The sequence below is a fragment of the Microtus oregoni genome, unplaced genomic scaffold (assembly GCF_018167655.1).
Source record: "Microtus oregoni isolate MIOR12 unplaced genomic scaffold, Mior012 000005F_ref0000423, whole genome shotgun sequence".
Lineage (NCBI taxonomy): Eukaryota > Metazoa > Chordata > Mammalia > Rodentia > Cricetidae > Microtus > Microtus oregoni.
This window is the reverse complement of record NW_024543064.1, coordinates 1,625,923-1,648,613: the sequence shown is the minus strand read 5'-3', so window position 1 is coordinate 1,648,613 and position 22,691 is coordinate 1,625,923. Positions and strand designations below refer to the sequence as shown.

Sequence of the window (22,691 nt, the reverse complement as noted above, 5' to 3'; positions counted from 1 at the left end):
GCACGAGCTGCTAAGCTGCTCTCCTGTTTCAAGAGCTGCTGGAGAGGAAGCTTTGACATGAAGGACCCTCAAGGGTTCTTGGAAGGGAGCTGGGCAGAGCCCGGCATCCTATATGGGTTTGCTGTTGTGGCTTTGAGTTCAGTCCCCAGGGCTCGGCACCTGGGAGTGCCACACTGTGCGGTGCCTCAGGTGTACCAAGGCTCGTGGGCTCCTTCCTTAATTGACTTGACCCAAGGGGTGGGTGTGCGGCCACAAACAGCCATGCATTAAGGCTGTGTGGTGGAGCCACGCAGGTGTTCCCAGGGCTGTGCTGCAGGGGTGGAGCCTGGGGCTCCAGTGGAAAAGACTGAAGAGGCCAACACCAGCTCTGCTGGGTCGTGTCCCCCGTGTCCCCCGTCCCCCCCCCCCCCCGGTGGAAAGAAATGGCAGCCGAGAGGCTCGGCCAGATGCTTATCACCAGCTGAGGGGTCCCTTTCATGGTGGGGGCCGCTCTGCCTTCCGCCTCTTCTCCACTAAGACCACCAGCATCCAGCCTTCTCAGTTCTGGGCCTGTGCCTAGATCCAGGTCCTCTCGACTTACCCCACTCCTTCTCCTTGCCCTCAGAGGTTTTCGGAGGCCATTCCAGGCCCTACCTGATGTCTCTGCAACCTTCCCCGGATGTTGACTTGGGCTGTACCGGCCATTATGCCGTGCCTGTAGATGAGTGCTCTCCAACAGACAGCCACCAGGGGGCAGCAGGCACCACAAAAGCAGCATCCTGGAGTTCTGAGTCCAGGGCCCGCTTCCCCAACTGCCAGCCTAGCCCAGGGCCTCAAGTCATCAGCCCAGGTACCAGTAGGCCCCAAGCCAGGCATCTAATGTCAGAAGTCCCCATTCACAAATTGGGGTATGCTCCTTGGTCCCTGGATGGGGACGCCCTCCCTGCTAGGGTAGACTTCCTGCTTTCCTTGAACTCCAGGCAGTCAGGCCCCGCTGCCTAAACTGGAAAGATCCTCAATCCTAGCCCACCTTAGGGTGACTCCAGGCCCAGCATGAGGCTGGGTTACAGGGCCCTTGGGCCTCCAATCTGCCTTGGCTGGGCCCTCAGAAGGGAAGAGACAGAAGAGGATGATCAGGGCTCTGAGCATAAGTTAGTACTGTCTGGGGCCTGCCTGTGTCCCCACCTCAACTGCTTACTATGGGGAGGGGACCAGCCTGTGGCCAAATAGTTGTCATCCCACAGACGGCCCTGTCTGCACCTCCATCCGTCTCTTAGCCAGAGTGGAGTCTGCTCCATTCCCCGAGACCACACCCGTGGCCCTGCCGTGGCTGGAGGAGAGTGAGGGCAGAGTAGTCGTCCCCAGAGGTGTAGCCTTCCTGGCAGGGCTGGGTGGAGCTCTCTTGACCAACAGCCAGTTTGAAGGCCTCACTTCGGCCGCAGCGCCGCAGCTCTCCAGGAGACGGATGGGCCTAAAGTCATTTGCCCTACAGCACCCACAGCGGAAGCTTGAGCATGCCCCCTTGAGGGGGTTACCCAGGCCTACCCTGGAAGACTGCCCTCTCTGCCCTATTAGACGGATCTGCTGCAGCCGCAGGGAGTGGCCCAGAAGGAAGGGTGCAAGGTGAGTCCACGCAGAACAGGCCTGATGCATTTATTGGAGTTGTGTTCCCAGGTTTACGCAGTTGCTGGGTGTTTTGTTCAGAACAAGCCAGATGCACGGTGGGGTGGGGGACAAGGACAAACATCCTAGCAGTTGTTGGTGTCACAGGCATTCTGGGGCACACAACGCGGCATACACCACAGGGACAGACAGACACACGAGGACAAACATCCTAGCAGTTGTCGGCGTCACAGGCATTCTGGGGCAAACAACACGGCATACACCACGGGGGCAGACACCAGGTAGGACAGTGGGGGAGGGCTCAGAATCATTTTAATTTTGTGGAAGTTTGGGTTCTAAAAAGTTAAATAGCTTTCTATGTATATATATCTTAAAGTGTGGAGACTGCCCACTAGGGCAGGTGGGCGGTGCTGTACCTTGCTTTCCAGGGTAGAGACAAGAGGACAGCTAAGATTGAGGGGGAGGCTACTGGGTGCTCCACAGACAACGGGTGGGGCACAACACTTTGGGGACCCAGTGGCTTCATTTCCTGAGCAAAGGGTGAATTGAGGCCAGCCTCCCCTGTAGGCAGTCACAGGGAAGGGCTCGAGTTTGAGTCAGGCAGGGTCAGAGCCTGAGCAGCAGCCGGCCCTCAGCAGCACCACACACCTGCTCGGGGGCCCCTTTGGTGGGCATTGGCACATCCACATAGCCTTCATGGCCTACAGAACAGGCGCCCTCGGGGGTACCCCGCTCCTCCTCCGGGGGACCTCGTGAGTCCAGGCCTCTTAGCCGCTGCTGGCGCTCCTGAGCTTGGCGGGCCCGGCTGGCAATGGCACGCACACGACTCTGGCTGCGGGAGGAGGACCGTCTTAGGAAGCTAGGGCCCCCTCCAGGCCCATCCCCAACTGGGCCCAAGCTGGTGGGTGATGTGATATCCCCAGCTTGCTGGAAGCCAGTGAGCCAGCGTAGCTGCTCTGTGAGGGTGTCTCGCCTCAACCCTGGCTCCAGCTCCTGATGCCCCACACCCAGGCTACAGTTGAGGCTGCTGGCACTGCCCTGAAAGCTGGGAACAAAGTCGTCAGCTGTCAGGTCCCCCAGACTCTTGGACTTGGCAGACGCTGGGCAGTCCTGCAGGCCCACCAAGGGAAGGTGATGCCAGGATGGCCGTGGGTGGAGGCTGGTCAGCCGTGGAGCAAGAGGCCGGGGCTGCAGCTCATCAGGAACGGGAAGCAGCCCACCAGCAACCCGCAGGTTGGGATTCGATTTGCTCTTGGTCACAGGAGGCAGGTCAGGACGGGCAGCTGAGGCCAAGCAGGGCCGTGGGGTCAGGCGTCCAAAGGAGCCCCCCGGGATGCTCTCTCGGCTGCGGCAGAGGCCCAGGCTGGGCAATGAGAGGTCTATGACAGTGTCGTTGGATGACATGCTGGAGGATGAGGACACACTGTCCCGGTGACTGCCGGGCTCCAGCCGCTGCCATAACCTGTCGGTGCCCGTAGCGTCTGAGTACACTGCCGGCACGGGAGAAGTCTCCAAGGGCACCTGGCCCTCGCTCTTGGCCCTTCTAACCACTGGCGGGTGGCCTAGGGCCCAGGAGCGGCTCTTGCTGTCAGTCTGTCTGCCAGAGGTCCCCTCACGTGGCCCACTAGGGATCCCACCATTGTGTGATTTGGGGAGTGACTCTTCATTGTCCCTATTGCCCCCAGTCCGGAGCTGCAGGGTTCCAGAAGCTCCCAGAGTTGTCCGCTGGGGGCTGGTCACTTTGGCTCCTGGTTCTACAGGGCACTGGGGCCCTTCCTGAGAAGGACCTATGGGGACAGCTGCCTGTAGTGGGGAGCCAGGGCCCAGGGCTGGTTCCTCCGCAATGGGTTCCAGGCTGCACAGGGGGGAGATGGGCCGCTGCAGGGGGAAGAGGCGAGTATCTGCAGTAGAAGAGACGGGAGGAGACGAGGCGGAGAGGGATGGAGACAAGGAGGGATTAGAGACAGAAGTGAAACGGAACAGGAGAAAGAAGGGAGGGAGGGGGACAGAAAGAGAGAGATTATGGATCTCATCAATGAGTGTTGAGCCAAGCCTAGGGGCCAGCCCATCCCAGGATATCCCAGCAGCTGGGCATCTCCATTTATACATTATAATATGGCACTCAGAGTACCCCCCCCTTCCCTGCTAAAGTTGGAGGAGAGGTGCCTGGGCCCCACACAGGGCTGCAGGCAGGCCAGGCCTGGCCCTCCTTGGGCTGGGGCAGCATGGGGACACACAGGGGTCAGGCCTGTTACCTGGCACTCGCGGGTCTCAATCCCTAACTATGGAAGCAGCACAGGGAGCAGGGACAGAAAGGAGAACACGGTCAGTGTGGGGTAGGCTGGCAGACAGACAGACGGACAATAAGGCTGGGCAGGAGCAGAAGTGCAATGGAAGCAGGCAGGCCCCCTCCCGCCAGGCTAGGGCTCAGGTGACCAGCTCAGTCCAGTTCCCTCATACTGCTGCTGACAAGGGGCAGGCCAGGAACTGAGCCCAGACGGCGGGTGGTCAGACAGATGCTAAGCACCACCGTGCCATCTGGGCAGTGCGGGCCCCTGGGAGCTTCTCTCAGCACTGTGTTCTAAGCACCTTCTAGCCTGGTCTCGGAGGAGACTCCAAGGGATACCCTTTGGTACCACCACCAACTGGCATCAGACTTTCCCGAAGGGACTGAAGTACAGAGTCGTCGTTGACTCTGGCCCTGGAGGGTGGGCAGGGCTAGGAGCTGGAACCTTTTAGACCCTGTCAGGCCAGCTGGGGCAGCCAGCAAGGCACCAGGGAAGCCCTTACTGAGGTCTGGCCGGACATCCCTAGGTTCCTCAGCATGCAGCCCTCAGAAAAGCTAAGGTGACTCACACTGCCCTCTTCCCCACCCCTCCAAAGTGCAGGGCAGAGGGGGGGGGGGGTCTGGGGCAGACAGGCCGCAGGTTAAGCTGATGGAGCAGGTGAAGCAGAGCCACAAGAACACAGCAGGCATGGGCTGCCTAGGCATGCCGGGTGTGCAGCGGTGTGCAGCACATGGGACGCGGAGGAATGGCGGGCCTTACCCGTGGAGAACATGGGGGAATGACTCCTGATCTCCTCCAGCTTTTGAACGAACAAGGCGTTCATCTCTCCCTGCAGTGGCCCCTGCTGCCTGTGAGCACCCTCTGGCTGGCAGGGGGCCACCTTGGGGCTGCCCGGGCTGCCTGGGCTGCTGGAGTCCAAGGACACAGAGCCACTGCCTGGACCCTGCCGCCGAGCCCTAGGACCCTTGGGGGCCTCTCTCTTTCTCCCCAGGGTGGCTCGAGGGCTCAGGCTGCAGCAAGGGCCCCCCAGTGAATCCACCCGGGCCCGGGGCTGCTGGCTGATGGCTGTGTGGCTGCCCGCAGTCCCCGGGCTGGGCGGCTGCTCCCTTCGTAGGCCCTCAATGTCCATCCCGGCGCAGGAGCCCACCACACACTTCATGCATGTGGCGGCCATCCCTGCAGGTCCGGGGCCTTCAGGGACATGCGGGGACCGCACTTGTGCCGGGGTTCTCTCTTCCGTTGCTTCTCCCGCCGGTGCCTTACCTCGGGGACTGCTGCTGCCTGACTTCTCTTGAGTAGGGGCCTCCAGAGCTGGGTTGGGGCTAGGGGGTGCCACGTCATCAGCTGCCCCCTCGGAGCCCGCGTCCTGTGTGCCCAGGGCCAGCTCTGGGAAGCCCTTGTGACTTGGCTTCTGGCTCTTTGTTGGGGCACTGGCTGTACGCCGCAGGAGCCTCTGGCTAACGGAGGGCCGGGGCGGGGGATGTCCAGCAGCATGACTGTCCAGTGAGCCTGGCTTTGGGCCGCGCAGAAACAGACCTTTTAGACCCAGAGTCTGCTTGACCTGCAAGAGAAGGAGACCACATAACCGGTGCCTGGCCCACCCATCCCAAGTGTGGCTGCAGTGGAGAACTGGCTCTCCAGAGGCTCTGAGCCTGTGGGTGTCATGGACTGCCAGAAGATCACATTGGAGCGCCACATACAGGGAGCAGGGTTTCCTGGCAGCTCTACTAAGGACAACACCACGTCATCCTTCAGACTACAAATGTGTCCTTTCCCAAACTTGGGAGGGAGGCTCGAGAACCGTCCCCATGTTATCTCAAGGGCAGACCGCAATCCCTACACCCTGGCCACCCCCTTGTCCCAGCCTTGAGGAATTGAGAGCTGCGGCTCCCAGCTATGGGGAGAGAGAAAAGTGGGGGTCTGTTGCCGCTGTGGGTCACACTCACCCTGCCCTGTGTGGCAGCAGCCTGGAAGGCCTGATCTCCCTTGGGCTCTGCCTCCCTACTTCCCAGGTACTTCTGCCTCCTAGCAGGCCGCCTTTCCTCCAGGCTGGCTCAGCATTTGACCAGTGCCCAGCCCCACCCTGCATTCCCCTCTGCATAGGTCACTGCTGGAGAGTATATGCAGCTACCTCTTTAGAGGGCAGAGGCCACAGGGGTCCTCACATGCCATACACATCCCACCAACAACACCCACCGTTCCCCCAAGATGGGCCGTGCTCGTGCGTTGGAGCGGCCCGGGGCCTGGTGGCCAGGGGCCCTTCTGCAGAGGCAATAAAATGGCCAGCACTTGAATCAGCTTCCTGATTCAAGATCCCAAATCCAATGCAATTTGGTGAACATGGTTGGAAAGCCATTTAGAAGGAGATCCAGGATTCGAGCTGGAGCACCTACTGGGTAACCCCCACCCCAGCTAAGACCCTGGCATAGACTGAGGAGAGAGCTAGACAGGCTGAGAACTGACGGCTTAGGCAGACAGACAGAAGGGAAGGGCAGGAAAGGACCTGCAGGGCTGTGTTGGAGAGAGCTTCGGTGGCAGGGGAGAGGGCAGAGGGTGGACAGTAAGTTAGGACAGGCCCCTGGCCTTGGCTGAATCCTGGATCTGCCTCGTAAATGCCACTCTCTGGCTGAGGATGGCCCAGGGAACCCCAGAACCGTGTCATGATCCATGTCACATGAGCTGACAAGTCTCCAAAATGCTACCAAGAATCACGGATGCTAATGGGCGCGGCCTGGCATGCAGGTGGGGCGGCGGGCTACACCGTCCCGCGGCGCCGGGTACCTTTGAGACTCCTAACAAGGCTGAGCTTCTAAAAGTAGGCTTGGGACTGCAAGACCAAAGAGACAGAGTGAAGGCAGGTGAGGTGGCCATGGCAGCCAGAGCAGGGCCTACCCAGCCCTTGGCCCTCAGAGACAGGCAGACACGGGACAGATGGATGCAGTCAGGGGTGGGCCCAGTGGGACCCACTTACTGTGGTCACAGGCCCTGAAGGGTTAGTTGCATCAAGTTGTACCCTAAGGATGTATCAGACCCCACTTAGAACCCAGACAGTTGGACTCCACAGATTGAGAACCGTTCCTGCTCTCACCTGGGGCAGGGCACATGGGATGGGGGCCCAAGGCCCAGGTAGTGGGCAAATGCAGGTAGATCCCTTTCAGGGACTAGGAAGCAGAGGAATAGGACACTCGGGACAAGGAAAGCCACGGGAGAGGTCATGGTTTTCTGTCTCTGCTGAGAAGCCAAGCAGTCAGTGCTCCCAGATGTACGGGCATAGGAGGGCACTGAGGAAAACGGAGACTGGCAATGGCAACAGAGGAGGGCAAGGGGGTGGGCACAAGGGAAGTCCATCCCGGGACAGGGATGCTTTGCACACTTGGATGCCCCAAACCCCTTGGGAGGCAGAGGCAGCACTGGTGGTATCCAGGGTCAGCACTTCCCAATAGCCCACATCAAAGACTGAGGAAGAGACCCAGAGAGGTGAATGCCAGGCCCTAGCCCCAGAAGTGGACTGGGTGGGAGCAAGGGGCTGGTACTGTTCTTCCTGTGGCTAGAGGACTCGGAGGCAACACTCACCTTACCACTGATGTCACTGACGGCCACATGTACGAAGATGGAGGCTTCTTCCATCCCTTCTAGGTACACGTGGCGATATCCTGGAGCAACAGGGTCACCAGTCATCAAAGTCCCCACCTCCCTACCCTGCCAACTCTTGCTTTCCTCAAAGGTCTTTAGGCCTGGGCCTCTTCCCTACCTGGCATCATGCTGCTGAAGGCCAGAGTCCTCTGGCCAATGAAGTCACGTCCAATGGGGTCATGGTCCCAGACAAGGAAGCGTACGAGTGCAATCTCGGGCATGTGCACAGTGAACACCAATGTCTCCTCCCACATGGGATTGAATCCTAGAGATCGTGGGGACAGAATCAGCAGGTGGGAAGCTGGACCAATGACTGGCACCTAAGGGGCCCCAGAGTGGACAGGATACTGGGCCCCAAGCAGATGGCCCTGACTGCTTCCTCTGGGGTCAGGCCCTCATATCCCACTGGGGTCTGTGGCAGCCGTGGGCACACACTGGCATCTGGTGCCCTCCTCACCATTGTCGTCCACCACTCGTGTCTGCTCCTTGCTGCAGTCCACGGGGAGCCCGATGACCTCCACCTCCACAAAGGGGTCGATGATCTGGGGACAGGGTGAGTGGTGGCACCAGGGTCCCGGGCCCTCCCACCACCCACTGTGTCCATGCGGGCTTGTCCCTACCTCTCCACGGTCACCCAGGACTGAGTCCCGTGGCTTGGGCAGCTGCTGGCCGCTGATGATCCTCAGGGCCAGCTGCTTCTTGAGCTGCCCGGGCAGGGGGTCCTCAGAGTTAGGATTGAAGACACCTGAGAGGACACAGGTGTAAGCCAAACACCCGGATTATGGCACAAACCCCTAACTATCAGTGTGTGCGCCTCTGGTGGGAAACAGCCCCATGGGGATGTCAGAAAGCTTTGGCCTGGAATGGGACTGGTGCATCATAGTGGGGGCAGGTGACCCTGGTCACAGGGCAGGTGGGGACTTGCTCGGGCTGCTCGTGTCAAGGCATGCTGGGAGAATGCTATGGATGGCTCCTGGCATGCCCACCAGGGACTGGTCCTGAGCCTCCATCTCCTAGAGCACACCAGGGCCCCAGACAAGTCCTGAATCTCAAGCAGCCCAGAGCCTAGGGCCCTAAATCCCCACCCTCAGGCCCCTGACATAGCTAGGGCTCACAGTACCCCCAGAAGGTAGTTATCCCTCCCTAACCTCCCAGTGTCCTGGTAGTTCAGTCTCAGCCCTCCCCTCCCCTCTTCTGTGCACCCACTGCCCCAGTCTCCAGGGTAGCCGCACAGGAGCCCACCCCAGCCTGAGCCCCTCACCCTGGCGCATGCACCGGGGTTTGAGGACGTAGCCACAGCCGCCGTTGGCACTGAACTTGGCCCTGTTCAGCTGCAGCATCCGCCCCTCGGACTGGTAGTTCAGGGCAACTGAAGGGAAGAGAGAAGGCTGTGTGGGTCAGTGATGCTCACACACCGTTCCGCGTGAGTTCTGGGACCGGGAGCCCAGCACACATGCTAGCGGTGCAGGGACAGACAGGGTGTTCCTCACGTCACCCTAGGCCTTTGGAGTGGCCCTTCTCACCATCCCACCCTGCACCCTAGGCCTGCACGCACCCATCTGGCAGCCAGCATTCCAGAAGGGTTGCGGGTTGTAATTGCTGGAGTCGACACGGTAGGAGGAGGGGTATATGCGTGAGAGCTGGTGCTGGTTGAAGCGCAGGTACTGGGCAGGCTTCTGTTGCAAGATCTGGTGGGCCTTGGTCTCGCTGAAGGACGACACCTGCCAGCTGGATGCCACTGGGGCGCAGACCAGCCAGGCGTGAGCACACCCAGCCTGCACCCCACCCAGCCTGCACCCCACAGCTGACCTGCCTGGCCCCACCCTCCACATGGCCCTCACCCTCCGTTTCCACGTCATGGGTGCCCACAGACTTGGTATATTTCACTAGGTCCGAGAGGGCTCGCGACAGCTTCATGGTCTTCTTCTGCCGGGCAGTCCTATGAGGGTGTAGTGGGGCTGCTCAGGACCCTGTGGCTATGCCCCTCCCATCCGGTCCCAGCCAGCCTTCAGGCTCTTCCACTCAGGCTCCCCCAGCTCACATGTCCCAGCCAACCTGGGACTTATAGACGATAGTTAAGGTTCATTTCACTCCCAGCAGGAAAACACCCCCCTCCAACCTTCCAGTGTCCTGGTCACTCAGTATCCTCTGTTCTATGTATCTACCACCCGGGTATTCACAGGAAGGGGGGACAGGAGTCACCCCCATCAGTGATGAGGCTGTGGGAATGTGTGTCTGCTGAGTATGGACTGTCACGAGGCCTTCAGGGGATCTTTGGGACAAAGACCCTGGCTGCCCTAAGCATGTACAAGATCAGGGCTGGGGATGCCTGCCCAGCCAAGGAGTGCTGTAAGGAATATGAGCTTCTGAAGGGTTCTGGGCAGGAGGGAAATTGGCCAGTGATGGTGTCTTAGCAGCGTGCCATGGCAGAGCTGGGACTGCAGACACAAAACGGTGGGGGAGAGGCTGGTTGTGACACAGAAAGAACAGGGCCTGGAAGGAGAAGGAGAGGGGCTGAAGAGGAGGGGAGCCCACTGTGGGGAATTGGGGAAAATGAGCTCCGAGCTGGACTAATAGGTATGAGACCCGAAAACTCTCTAAGGTGCTGTGGGAAGCAAGTGGAAACAAACAGACTGGCACTCTTACGGGGTGTAGGAGGCACAGAGACAGACAGACAGACAGACAGACATTGCCCCTGAAGGGAATGTACAGGTGGAGGACTTGAGAGGAAGAGGTGGGAACTGCAGTCTGGTGGGTCAGGTAGTATCCGTGCCCAGGAGATGGTGGAACCTTAGGACCAGCCCCCCCACCCCCCCCCCCCACCACCCTAACTAGGCTGAGCCTGTTTCACAACCCTTTCCGTAGCTGCCTGGACAGCAGCTTCACTTTCTTGTTACTTAAGTGTTCAGAATGAAAATGGAGCATGGAATCCCACACCAGCCCTCTGTCTGTGTCTGCCCAGCACTCAGGGACACACACACACTGGGCCGGGCACTGACCCTCGGCTCTGGCTTCCCGGGGAGTCCAGAATCTCATCCCCTTCTTCCACGCTGGCCACCTTCTTTATCTTGCTGCCTTTTTTCTGTGCGAGGAGGTAGAATCGGGACTTGAGAAGCCATGGGTCAAGCCAGGACGTGCAGGGCAGGGGCTATTCACCCCCAGGTTTCTGAGCTCCTACCCCGTTGGACCCACAGAGGTATCTGCAGTGCCCTGGCCCTGGGGGACTCTCAGACAGTCATGGGATATCTGAATCCCAGACATTGGCCAGCGTGGGCCAAGGAAGGGCAGTAGTCAGAGCTCCTGACCTTGGGACACTAACCCCAACCATAGCTAGCGAACGGTACAGGGACGAAAGGAGCCCCAGATGGGACACCCCAGCCCAGGATCTCCGCTCACCTTGCGCCTGGAGAAGCTGCTCATGAGGAGACGGCTGTTCCTCCTGCTTGTCCCAGTGTCCTCCCCTGACTCCGCATCCTCCTCGACCTTACTCTGACCCTGAGAGGCAAACAGAAGTTGAACCCAATCTCTGTCCATCCAGGGAGGTCAGGGCGGCTCCCGGGTGGCCCCAGAAGGCCTTTCTGGAGAAAGCAGAGTTGACCAGGTCTGGGAGCAAGGCACTGATTTGGGGGAGCCAAACACAGCTACCAGGAAGATGCCTGAAGGGCTGGACTTGGGTCAGAAGCAGCACTGACTCATCTGCCCACACCAGCTTCAATGACGTATAGTTTAAACCAAGTAACCAGCTCCAGATTCCTTTATCACAGATGGAGGCTGCATAATAAGGTGCAGTTCACATCTGGATTAGTCTTCAGTGGCCTCTGCTTACATAATTCTTTTCTGAAAACCCCTGAAGCCCAACGCCCCAGCCGATTTCTACACAACTTAGGTGAATAATCCAAGATCCAGCTACATGAGGCTGGGAAGTACAGGGTGGGACTACCTACACACTGGGCACAGGGTAGACACACCCCAGTGGTCCTCCCAGGCCCTGCCCTTGGGGCCCAGGACCCAATCCTGAATGCTTGTTCACCCTGAACAACTGTACTGTACGCATGCTTCTCCAAGATCGCTATGGCTATTCTCACTCACGCCCCCACAACTCTTGCACGGACATCTGGGAACTCAGGAGAGTTCTAGTCAGGAGGTGCCCTGTTCGCCTCAGGCTAATGTCTGCCTATAAATTTGGCGAGCGTGCTCCGAGCTGTCTCTTCTGCTTTCCTGGTCTCCGCAGGAACGGTGGTTCTGTAAGTCTATTTCTACATTAAAACTATATATATTTTTTTACAATCTGTCTGCATTCGTTTACGCTGCTACAACACCTATACATGTATATGGACACTTCGTCATATACTATAGACATCTCCACACACCACGGATACCTGAACACAGCATGGACCCACACACATACTATGGACCCCTGCACACACACCTTGGCCCCCTGCACACACTGTGGACTTCTGCACATATTGTGGACTCCTGTATACACCGTACACATATGTACACACCCCTGTATACGTCATGGTCTTTATGGCATGAGCAACTGTGGTCTCTGTGACCACAGAGAACTCTGGGTTCTCTCTCACTGTCTCAGGAAACGGCTGATGTTTCCCCGTGCTCTCTTCTGCCTCAGCTGCTCCGCCTTGGCATCATCAAGCTCCCCCTGTTGCTGAACTTACTGACGTGATGATGACCTCGAGCTCCTGCCAGCTGCCTTCACTTTGAATTCCTCCTCTCTCCTCCAGGAGGGTCAGGACCAGATGCGGCTGGCCCTTTCTGAGGCCCATGTTAGCCAGGCCCTTCCAGCCACTAGACTGCCAAGGTCCAGAGCCAGAGACAGAATCCCAGTAGCTGAGGTACCAGGTTTACCTGTGCCCTGCAATCCTTTCTTCAGCCTATCAGCCCCCAATGACGATAGTCCATTTTCCTCTTAGTTTGGAGACATGCGGTGGGAGAAGCCCTAGAAGCCGCATTCGTGTTGAGAACCTCATGAGGCTAACACATTTCTGGGCTTTTTAAGTACTGTTCAAACTGTTGCCGTCATGATGCTTGAATGACTAAAATATGCACACACATTAGGAGAAGTGTGCACTAACCACACAGGTGTGCGCTCACCAGCCACAGTTCACACGACGAGGCTAACAGCCACCACCATTCCAGAAGCACCACACATACGCAGCTTGACCTGGCCTCCCTGGGGGGCTGTGAGCAGCTGATCATGGGGTATGTTCAGGGCAAAGTAGTACAGGCAGCAACGGGGCAGGGGGCAGGGTCATCTCCACAGACAAGGACAGGAGTTAAGGCTCCACCCTCAGCAGAAGAAATCCTTTTCTGGGGCCAACCTGAGGGACAGGGCCCCAGTGGTACTCTCCTGCACCCTCTGGAGTTATGCTTAACTGCTTGCTAGTAGGGGATCTCCTCTGCCCCGCCTTCGTAGTCACAAGCTACTCCCAAACCCTCCTCCTGCCTCACAAGAACTCCTAAGCTGAGCCTCGTGCCCTCAAGGTTCATATGCAGAGAGAATGACACCTAGCCCAGAAAATAAAAAAAAAATGGCCAGAATGGCTCATGGTAGGCGCACAGATATCTACCCCTCCATCTGGACTGCAGGCCAAGAAGCTCCCTGGCTAGTCAGTACCCTATGCCACAGTTCTTCAGCCCCTAGAGCTCAGCAAGCTTCATCACGCATGCCCTTTCTGTCTGTCCTGTGTCACAGCCTGGTGAATTGTCAGGCTGGGGGTCCAAGCTTCTCCCCCACCCTGGGTATCTCAAATAAAGGAATTGCCCTCCTCCCCCTCCTCTCCTTTTCCAAGAAGCTTTCCCTGAGCACAGTTATTCCCAAAAGACACAGTAGGGGCCAAGTTGTGCTCCTGTACCCAGGTTCCCTCTTGTTGGCCAAGAAAAGCAGAACTCCTGTAGACCTCACTAGGGTTGGACCCGTTACAGGGCCCCACCTCCATTCAGCCTCTGCTAGCAAACGCTGGGCAAAGCATCAGGCAGGCTAGCCTCTCCTGCCCAAATATCTGGGAGCTAAAAATAAAAAGAAGGCTTCATGCATGCAACCTGTGTGAGCCACCTGCACGGGGCTATCATACCAGCTATGCTAAGCCCTCCAGTGTTGTGGGTGGAAACAAACACACCTCTAAAAACACAGCAGCAGAAGACCTTGTTCATCAGGGACAGGCCCCCTTCCGGCCCTCCCAAGAGCCTTGGAAGCAGCGAAGAGTGAGCCAGTGCCACAGGATGGGAAGGGGAGGGGAGGGAAGGCTCCCAGGCAATGGGAGCTATTCCAGCCATCTCTCACCCTGCAGACGCCCTGCTGAGCCGTGAGGCCAGCTGCCCAACCTGCCAGCTGCTATATGAATCTTTTACTCAGGCCACTATCCAGTGTACCTGTCCTTCAAGCCTGGCTTGCTGCCACCCTCCAGAGGTGCACCGACTGACTGCACCGTCTGGCCCAGCCTGTCTGGCTCTGGCCTCCACCCCACCACACCTGCCAGGACAGTCTCTGAAGGCTATTCTCTCTGTACTTCCCCACATATCTGTGAGTTGCTTCAGGTAGTGGGCAGTTCCCAGGACTGGCTGGGCCCTGAGGTCCTGATGTCCACCCTTCTGTCACCCACGAAACCCTCACCAAGGTAGGCAGTGCTCAAAGCCTCTCTGAGAGAAGTCATAGGTCCCCACGGGACTACATACAAATACATGAGTGTGTACAGGAAGGTATGCAGGTATGTGAACATGTGTGAGTGTTGTCCAGACATGTGCCGAGGAGTGTGTATAGATATGTGTGTAGGTATGTGCAGATGTATGAGTCTTGTGCAATATGAGCACACAAGCATGCATATGTACATGTGTGCATGCAAGTGTATATGCAGAGGTGTATGTGTCTGTAGGCGGGCATGCAGGTATATATGCACAAGCATTGTGCGTATGTGTGTTTAGATGCAGGTATATGTATGTGTACCAGCATGAGCACAGGTGCAGGTGTACTCACAGGTGTGTATATGGATAGCTTTATAGATATACCTTGCATACTAGCACCTGTGTGTGTATATACATTTACTACCACATATTCTGGGGCCCTCACTCAGCCGGCAGACTGGCTGTTGGAGGAGCGTGTGTCAGCAACACAGGTCTCACCTTTTTGGCCTCTGCTTTATGCCCGAGCTTTCCAGATGGGGACAGCGTAGAGACAGTGAAGTCATTGGGGTCTTCGCAGTCGCGGATCTTGGACTCCTTGATTAGAGAATCCAGCTTCTTCTTGGCAATGTTTTCCACACGCTTCCGATTGGTGGAGGCCTGCCGCAGCCAGAGGTCAGCCCGTTGGCATCTGTCCCCACTCCAGTGAGCAGCAGAGGGGGCAACCATCAATAGTCCCTGTACATCCCCTGTGAGTCTCAGTGCAGAGACTGTGATTTTCCCTGGACAGCTATGGATAGCACTAAAACCCAGACACATGTGGTCCTGCCTGGGGGGTCCCAGTGGAGGAGGATGGGACCCACACACTGGCCACCATACATGTCAAGTGGACAGTAGGGCCAGGACAGACTTTGGAGAAACCGCAAACCCTGGCTGGGTGCGCTCTCTGACAAGATAAGCCCAGTGAGACACCGATGTATTTGTAGCGCTTGAGGGAAGACTTCGGTCTGGGACTTCAGGACTCCCTGGGTGCTCAGGATGGAGTGGCTATTAAGGATGTCACAGTCATAAGTTCTGCCACCATCCTGAGCCAGCCAGAGACATGTGCAGGCACACCCAAAATAGGAAGAATCTGCTGTCTCAGGGTTTTCTAAAACAATTAGCCAACTCTGGCCCGGAAGCCTCCTGCACAATTATTTTCTCATCTGACGACTCCTCGGGGGGAAATAAAGTCTTTGCTGAGAGCAGTGGATGAGCAATGCTCAGAGGAGAGATGTCAGCTACAGAGCCTGCCTCCACTCAGCTCCCCAACCCCCAACCCCAACAGCAAAGGCTCCTGTAGACCGCTCAGGCCCCCTCCACAGCCCCCAGCCCTGGTCCAGACAAGCTGAAGTGGAGGTGATCGCTAGAGGGGCCTGTCACACAGGAGGTCTCCACCATACAGGAGGTCTCAGCACTGGAGCTGGGCCTGGGGTAACTGGGCATGGACTGACCAGGCAGCTGAGGTGGAACCCAAAGTGCACCCCGACCCCTGCTCAGTGGTGCCTCCAATCACTGGACGGCCAAGAGGACTAGGTCAGCACCAGAGACAAAATCTAAGAGCCAGCCTAGCAATGGACACCAGAGTGGGGCAGCGGTAGCTGTGTGGCTGGCCTGCGGGTTGGACAGGAGACTCATGTCTCTTATCAGAGGGCCAAGCAGGCGGCAAACAGACCCTAGCATAGAACAACCTCAGAAGCTAGGCAGCTTTGCACACCACATGGGCATTAACCTTACGGCCATCCCTCCCAGCTGTCACTCTTCCTGTCAACCAGGCCAAGAGTCTGCTCTGGGGGACCACAGGCTTCCCACCCTTAGGACCCCCATTGGCGTCTGGCTCATCCCCTGGGGGACTGCGGGCTCCCCACCCTTAGAACCCCCATCGGCATCTGGCTCATCCTCTTGGACCATGGGCTCCCCACCCTTAGGACCTCCATCAGTGTATGGCTCATCCCCTTGGACCATGGGCTCCCCACTCTTAGGACCCCCATCAGCGTCTGGCTCATCCCTTGGGGGACTGCGGGCTCCCCACCCATAGGACCCTCATCAGAGCATCTGGCACATCCCATTGGACCATGGGCTCCCCACCCTTAGGACCCCCATCAGAGCGTCTGGCTCATCCCCTTGGACCATGGGCTCCCCACCCTTAGGATCTCCATCAGAGCGTCTGGCCCCCACTCACATCCCCGTTGAGGAGCTTGCAATCGTCCTCTATCTCATCGGCACTGTCTTCGTCAGATACTTCACCCTCTTCTGCATCCTCGCTGATGTTTGGAGGGAGCTTCTTCCCCTGGGGAAAGGGGTACAGGAAACCAGTAGCTGGTACCCACGAGGAGAAACTTCACTAGGGAGGGGGCCTTCTTCAAGCTCCTTCTTGGAGTCTCAGGCCAGCAAGTGGGTTGGGGTTGGACAACCAGGCCGGTTGCTGTTGTGGCAGTGGGCGTATAAGGGAAGTGGCTCAAGATCATATAGTCATCCTGAAAGTGAGTGGCCCCACAAATCTGTCTATAGATACTGTAATCCCCAAGATAATATGGTCATCCCAAGAGTGAGTGCTCCCCCAAATCTGTCTATACCTACTTTAATTCCCAAGATGATATGGGCATCCCAAGGGTGAGTGGCCCCCAAATCTGTCTATAGATACTTTAATTCCCAAGATGGTATAGTCATCCCAAGAATGAGTGCCCCCAAATCTATCTATAGATACTGTAATTCCCAAGATGGTATAGTTATCCCAAGAGCGAGTGCCCCACAATCTGTCTATAGATACTGTAATTCTCAAGATGACATGGTTATCCCAAGAGTGAGTGGCCCCCAAATCTGTCTATAGGTACTGCAGTTCTCCAGCTTGGCCCCAGGCCATCACAGTGGTGGCCCCAGCAAAGTCACCTTCACCAGGATCTTGCCCTTGAGCATCTGTGGAGAAGGAAGCATAGTGGCATCCTCACTGCTCACTGAAGACAGGTCCAACTTGTCCCCAAGGATGTCGGTCAGATACTGGGCCATCTTCTTCTGCTGAACCACACTACAGTGATTCTCAATGGACAGGATCACTGGGTACCTGTGGTACCAAGACAAGAGGGTGGGAAGAGGCCAGGACCCTGGAGCACAACTAGGCCCTACGTCTGTAGGCAAACAGGCCACCTATACCTTAGAATGATGGAATAGTTAGGTAAAAGATCTGCCATCTGCTCTAAGAGGTGACCCACCAAGAACTCTGAAAAGTAAATAAACAGGTAGGAAAGAAACTGAGAAATTTGGGGGGATGAGTAAAGAAAGCGTGAGAAAAAAAAAAAAACAAAGGCAACCATAAACTCCCGGAAAGTAGGGTGTCTGAAAAAGTCATGGTTTGAATATGGCATTATTAAATAATGGAGAATAATGAATAAACTGTGAAAAACACAACCTTGGTGAGCTAGACAGCGGATGGCCCTCCAGTCCTGACAGGGGTCCCAGGAAGGAACCTAAGCCTGGCGTGTACCACCAAGCACAAGAGTTGCTGCCTGCTTGGTGCAGAACGAAGCGTGTGAGGTGGAGCTTTTTTAAATGCTCTGCTTTGCTTGTGCGGTTTGTTTATTTTTAACTGTATGTATACACATCTGACTTTGATTTTACCAAAAGGCAATCATGACCTGTTTAGAAACCTTAGGGGCCCAGAACAAGAAGTAGGTAATTGCATGATGTGGAAAGGACAGACAGAGCAGGGGCCTTGAGGGGAATATGATGCCGGCTCACAGAAACAGCCCCCAGTCGGTCACAGGACGTCTGTGCATCCCAGCTGCTCCTGAGCTGTAGCACCCTCCTCGGCCACGATCCCGAGAGCCTTACTGATACCTCCCCCCAAAACTGCTTCTGTTCCCTGAATCCACCTGGTTCCCCATCTCACCAGCCCCACCCCTGCTTCAGAGTCTTGTTTAGACAAGGTAATGTCTTCTATTTCCAGCCAGCAAATTGGATTTTTTTTTCTCGGCAGCATCTACGGCCACAGTTGAGTGACAGCAAATGGAGTCTGGACACAGAGTGGTTTCCTGGGGGTAATTAGTACTCAGATCATCATGTCTATGGGTGGCTGAGGTCAGAGATGCCACTAAGTGTGTGTGGATAGGCTATGCACACAGTCATCCTTTCCCCCCCCCCCCCCGCCACTCTCCTCAGAGAATAATCTCTAAACAAAACCTGCCAGTTGGATGTTACAGTCACAGCCCACAGGAAAACGCAGAAGGAAAGAGACCCAGACCCTGGTTGCCCTCCCCCTGCCTGCCACAGGAGCTGGCCCCCAGAAGCCCTGGCCACTCACTCGTTCTTGATGAAGGCATATTTGTTGATGGTTTCGATGACATCTTTGAAAAGGATCTTGGAGGTCAGAGTGTAGCCATGGTGCACGATAGGCTCCCCATCAGGCCCGTCCCAGCAGTCCACTGTGGGCAAGCAGAGCCTGGTTAGCCCAAGGGGCTTGGCTGTGTGAGCCTAGGAAGGCTGGGTCTCTGGACTCCAACCATGGTGTGTGGGGGGCGGGGGTCTGCTCTCTAAGTGATAAGAGAAGGAACCCTGCCAGAGGCCCCCATGGCTCCTCAAGTCCAGCCCATTTTCCGAAGGAGGTGCCATCTGCAGCCAAGACTGGTCCTCCGTGCTGGAGGACGCAGAGTCCAGGAGCGCTTACCCTCCACACAGCGGCAGCCGGCCTGCAGGACCCAGGCATACATATCTACCCGAGACTGGGACATGAGCTGGTCCCCCACGAGGTAGGTGTTGTGGGATGAGGTGATGAAGTAGTGGCTCAGGGGCTGTGTCATGTCTTGGTGCACTCCGTGGTGCTCGGGGTTGAAGATGTCACCCGCGGGGCTCCTGGTGTAGTTGGTGAAGCCTGCAGTGGAGCACAGGAGTGTGGCACAGTGTAGCTCTGTCACTGGGCTCAACTCGGAACCACCTGCCCCACAGGTGTGCAGCTGCCCCAAGAGTTTCCCATCATCCCCCAGAACAGCTAACTCACCACCAATTCCCAGCACCCCCCATTCACCACCAATTTCCAGCACCCCCCACTCCCCATCAACGCCCGGCACCTCCCACTCACCGTCCACGCCCAGCACCCCCACTCACCGTCAATGCCCAGCACCCCCCACTCACCATCAACGCCCAGCACCCCCCACTCACCATCAATGCCCGGCACCCCCCACTCACCGTCAACGCCCAGCACCCCCACTCCCCATCAACGCCCGGCACCCCCCACTCACCATCCATGCCCAGCACCCCCCACTCACCATCCACGCCCAGCACCCCCACTCACCGTCCACGCCCAGCACCCCCCACTCACCGTCAATGCCCAGCACCCCCACTCCCCATCCATGCCCAGCACCCCCACTCACCATCCATGCCCAGCACCCCAACTCCCCATCAACACCCAGCACCCCCACTCACCATCCACGCCCGGCACCCCCCACTCACCATCCATGCTCGGCACCCCCCACTCACTATCCATGCCCGGCACCCCCCACTCACCATCCACGCCTGGCACCCCCCACTCACCATCCACGCCCAGCACCCCCCACTCACCGTCAATGCCCGGCACCCCCCACTCCCCGTCAATGCCCGGCACCCCCCACTCACCGTCAATACCCGGCACCCCCCACTCACCATCAATGCCCGGCACCCCCCACTCACCATCAATGCCCAGCACCCCCCACTCACCATCCACGCCCAGCACCCCCCACTCACGTCAATGCCCGGCACCCCCCACTCACCATCCACGCCCGGCACCCCCCACTCACCATCCACGCCCGGCACCCCCCACTCACCATCCACGCCCGGCACCCCCCACTCACCGTCAACGCCCGGCACCCCCCACTCACCGTCCACGCCCGGCACCCCCCACTCACCGTCAACGCCCGGCACCCCCCACTCACCGTCAACGCCCGGCACCCCCCACTCACCGTCAACGCCCGGCACCCCCCACTCACCGTCCACGCCCGGCACCCCCCACTCACCGTCCACGCCCGGCACCCCCCACTCACCATCAACGCCCGGCACCCCCCACTCACCGTCCACGCCCGGCACCCCCCACTCACCGTCAACGCCCGGCACCCCCCACTCACCGTCAACGCCCGGCACCCCCCACTCACCGTCAATGCCCGGCACCCCCCACTCACCATCCACGCCCGGCACCCTCCACTCACCATCCACGCCCGGCACCCCCCACTCACCGTCAATGCCCAGGACCCCCCACTCACCATCAACTCCCGGCACCCCCCACTCACCGCCAACGCCCAGCACCCCCCACTCACCATCAACGCCCAGCACCCCCACTCACCATCCATGCTCGGCACCCCCCACTCACCATCCACGCCCGGCACCCCCCACTCACCGCCAACGCCCAGCACCCCCCACTCACCATCAACGCCCAGCACCCTCACTCCCCATCCATGCCCAGCACCCCCCACTCACCGTCAATGCCCGGCACCCCCCACTCCCCATCAACACCCGGCACTCCCCACTCACCGTCAATGCCCGGCACCCCCCACTCACCATCTACGCCCGGCACCCCCCACTCACCATCAACGCCCGGCACCCCCCCACTCACCATCCACGCCCAGCACCCCCCACTCACCGTCAATGCCCAGCACCCCCCACTCACCATCCACGCCCGGCACTCCCCACTCACCGTCAATGCCCGGCACCCCCCACTCACCATCTACGCCCAGCACCCCCCACTCACCATCAACGCCCGGCACCCCCCCACTCACCATCCACGCCCAGCACCCCCCACTCACTATCCATGCCCGGCACCCCCCACTCACCGTCAATGCCCAGCACCCCCCACTCACCATCAACTCCCGGCACCCCCCACTCACCGTGAACGCCCGGCACCCCCCACTCACCATCCATGCCCGGCACCCCCCACTCACCGTCAACGCCCGGCACCCCCCACTCACCGTCAACGCCCGGCACCCCCCACTCACCGTCAACGCCCGGCACCCCCCACTCACCGTCAACGCCCGGCACCCCCCACTCACCGTCAATGCCCGGCACCCCCCACTCACCGTCAATGCCCGGCACCCCCCACTCACCGTCAATGCCCGGCACCCCCCACTCACCATCCATGCTCGGCAACCCCCACTCACTATCCATGCCCGGCACCCCCCACTCACCATCCACGCCCGGCACCCCCCACTCACCATCCACGCCCGGCACCCCCCACTCACCGTCAATGCCCGGCACCCCCCCTCACCATCCACGCCCGGCACCCCCCACTCACCGTCAATGCCCAGGACCCCCTTGCTCTTATTTTCCGGGCAAGGCTCAAATTGCTCGATGATATTCTGACAGCTCTCAAGGGTCACACCGTTCATCTAGGCCAGAGTAGAGGCAGGGCTGTTTAGTCACAGCATGGGCCACCTCCAGGCAGCTCCCCCTTCCTCCTGCCGCCATCACCATTTCTTGCCCTTTCTCTGGAACTCGGCAGCCAGCGGACTACAGGTCACATGGATTTGGGGTTACTCTCTGGTTGAGGGGGGAAAATATGGCTGCCATAGGGTGGGATCCAGCCATGACATTAGGAGGGGAAAGCCTGAAGGCGGGGTGGTACTCCAAAGGGTGAACTGTCACCAGGAAAAGAAGTCTCCGTGAGATGTCTTGTCTAGATAGGCTGTGGGACAGCTTTAGAGGAGACTGTCTTCATGTTAATTGCCGTGGGAGACCCATCTGAATTGTGGGTGGGACCATCGGCTGGGAAAGGAGCCCTGGACTGTGTAATACAGAGAATGCAGGCTGGGCACACAGACATGTGCACTCACTGTGGAAACCGTGCAGCCCTGTTTGCTCAAGCTGCTGACTCGGACTTACTTCCCTGCCACTGTGGACTACAACTTGGAATTGTAAGCCAAATAAACCCTTTTCCCTTAAGTTACTTTTGTCATGGTGTTTTATCACAGCTACAGGAAAGAAATGAAGACAGTTGGGTTTGGGGCAACCTTGTGAAGTGAAGTAGGCCATGGTGGTGGGGAGGGGGCAATCCTGGGCAGAGACAGGAACCAAACCTCAAACCCCAAGCTCACAGCTGCTGTTCACCTACCTAGTCCCCTCCTTGCTGTGGTCAGACATGGTCAGTCACTGTAAGGGGGGCTCTGGGCATGAAATTGTGCAAAACGGAGAACCTTGAGCAAGTCCCAGCCGGTACCTACGCCCCAAGGCAAGCCCTCCTCCTGAGAAAAGATCCAGGAAGACCCTTGACCTCAAGGTGCCACCAGAGGGAGCCACAAGCTACTGTACTTTCCATGGAAATGCTCTCTGTACTCTTGGCCTCCGTGTCCCTGCCATCTCCTCATCCGTGCCCAGTTCTAAGGTGGGAGGGGCGGGCTCTGAGGCTGTGGAAGTGAATGGTCTAGGCAGCAGGGCAGAGCTTAGGGGCACCTGACTTTTCTGTTGCTTCCCTGTTGGTGGACTGACTTCCTGGGGCCAAGGTAAACAGTCCTAGGGTATTTATATGTTTGGTGAAGGGAC

General features: G+C 58.2%; 1 protein-coding gene across 6 annotated transcripts in view; it reads right to left on the bottom strand.

Moving 5' to 3' along the window:
- Positions 1–1,591: 1,591 nt before the first annotated feature.
- The window catches only part of LOC121448185 (1-phosphatidylinositol 4,5-bisphosphate phosphodiesterase eta-2-like), a 68,822-nt gene continuing 47,722 nt past the window's right edge, over positions 1,592–22,691 (bottom strand). For 3 of the 6 annotated variants that reach the window (XM_041651984.1, XM_041651986.1, XM_041651985.1), the window contains exons 6-22: positions 21,448–21,541; positions 18,859–19,062; positions 18,496–18,616; positions 17,088–17,259; positions 16,381–16,488; positions 14,661–14,819; positions 10,920–11,018; positions 10,523–10,605; positions 9,365–9,462; positions 9,079–9,261; positions 8,785–8,892; positions 8,144–8,268; positions 7,981–8,065; positions 7,642–7,788; positions 7,464–7,543; positions 5,154–5,451; positions 1,592–3,503 (exon numbers count right to left, since the gene is read on the bottom strand). In XM_041651984.1, coding sequence (XP_041507918.1) covers positions 2,209–3,503; positions 5,154–5,451; positions 7,464–7,543; positions 7,642–7,788; positions 7,981–8,065; positions 8,144–8,268; positions 8,785–8,892; positions 9,079–9,261; positions 9,365–9,462; positions 10,523–10,605; positions 10,920–11,018; positions 14,661–14,819; positions 16,381–16,488; positions 17,088–17,259; positions 18,496–18,616; positions 18,859–19,062; positions 21,448–21,541 — 3,459 coding nt within the window. In that variant the 3' untranslated portion in view covers positions 1,592–2,208. Of the gene's footprint in view, positions 3,504–3,857; positions 3,944–4,649; positions 5,452–7,463; positions 7,544–7,641; positions 7,789–7,980; positions 8,066–8,143; positions 8,269–8,784; positions 8,893–9,078; positions 9,262–9,364; positions 9,463–10,522; positions 10,606–10,919; positions 11,019–14,660; positions 14,820–16,380; positions 16,489–17,087; positions 17,260–18,495; positions 18,617–18,858; positions 19,063–21,447; positions 21,542–22,691 lie in introns of all 6 variants that reach the window. The other 3 variants (XM_041651987.1, XM_041651989.1, XM_041651988.1) reach the window with 2 other exon arrangements.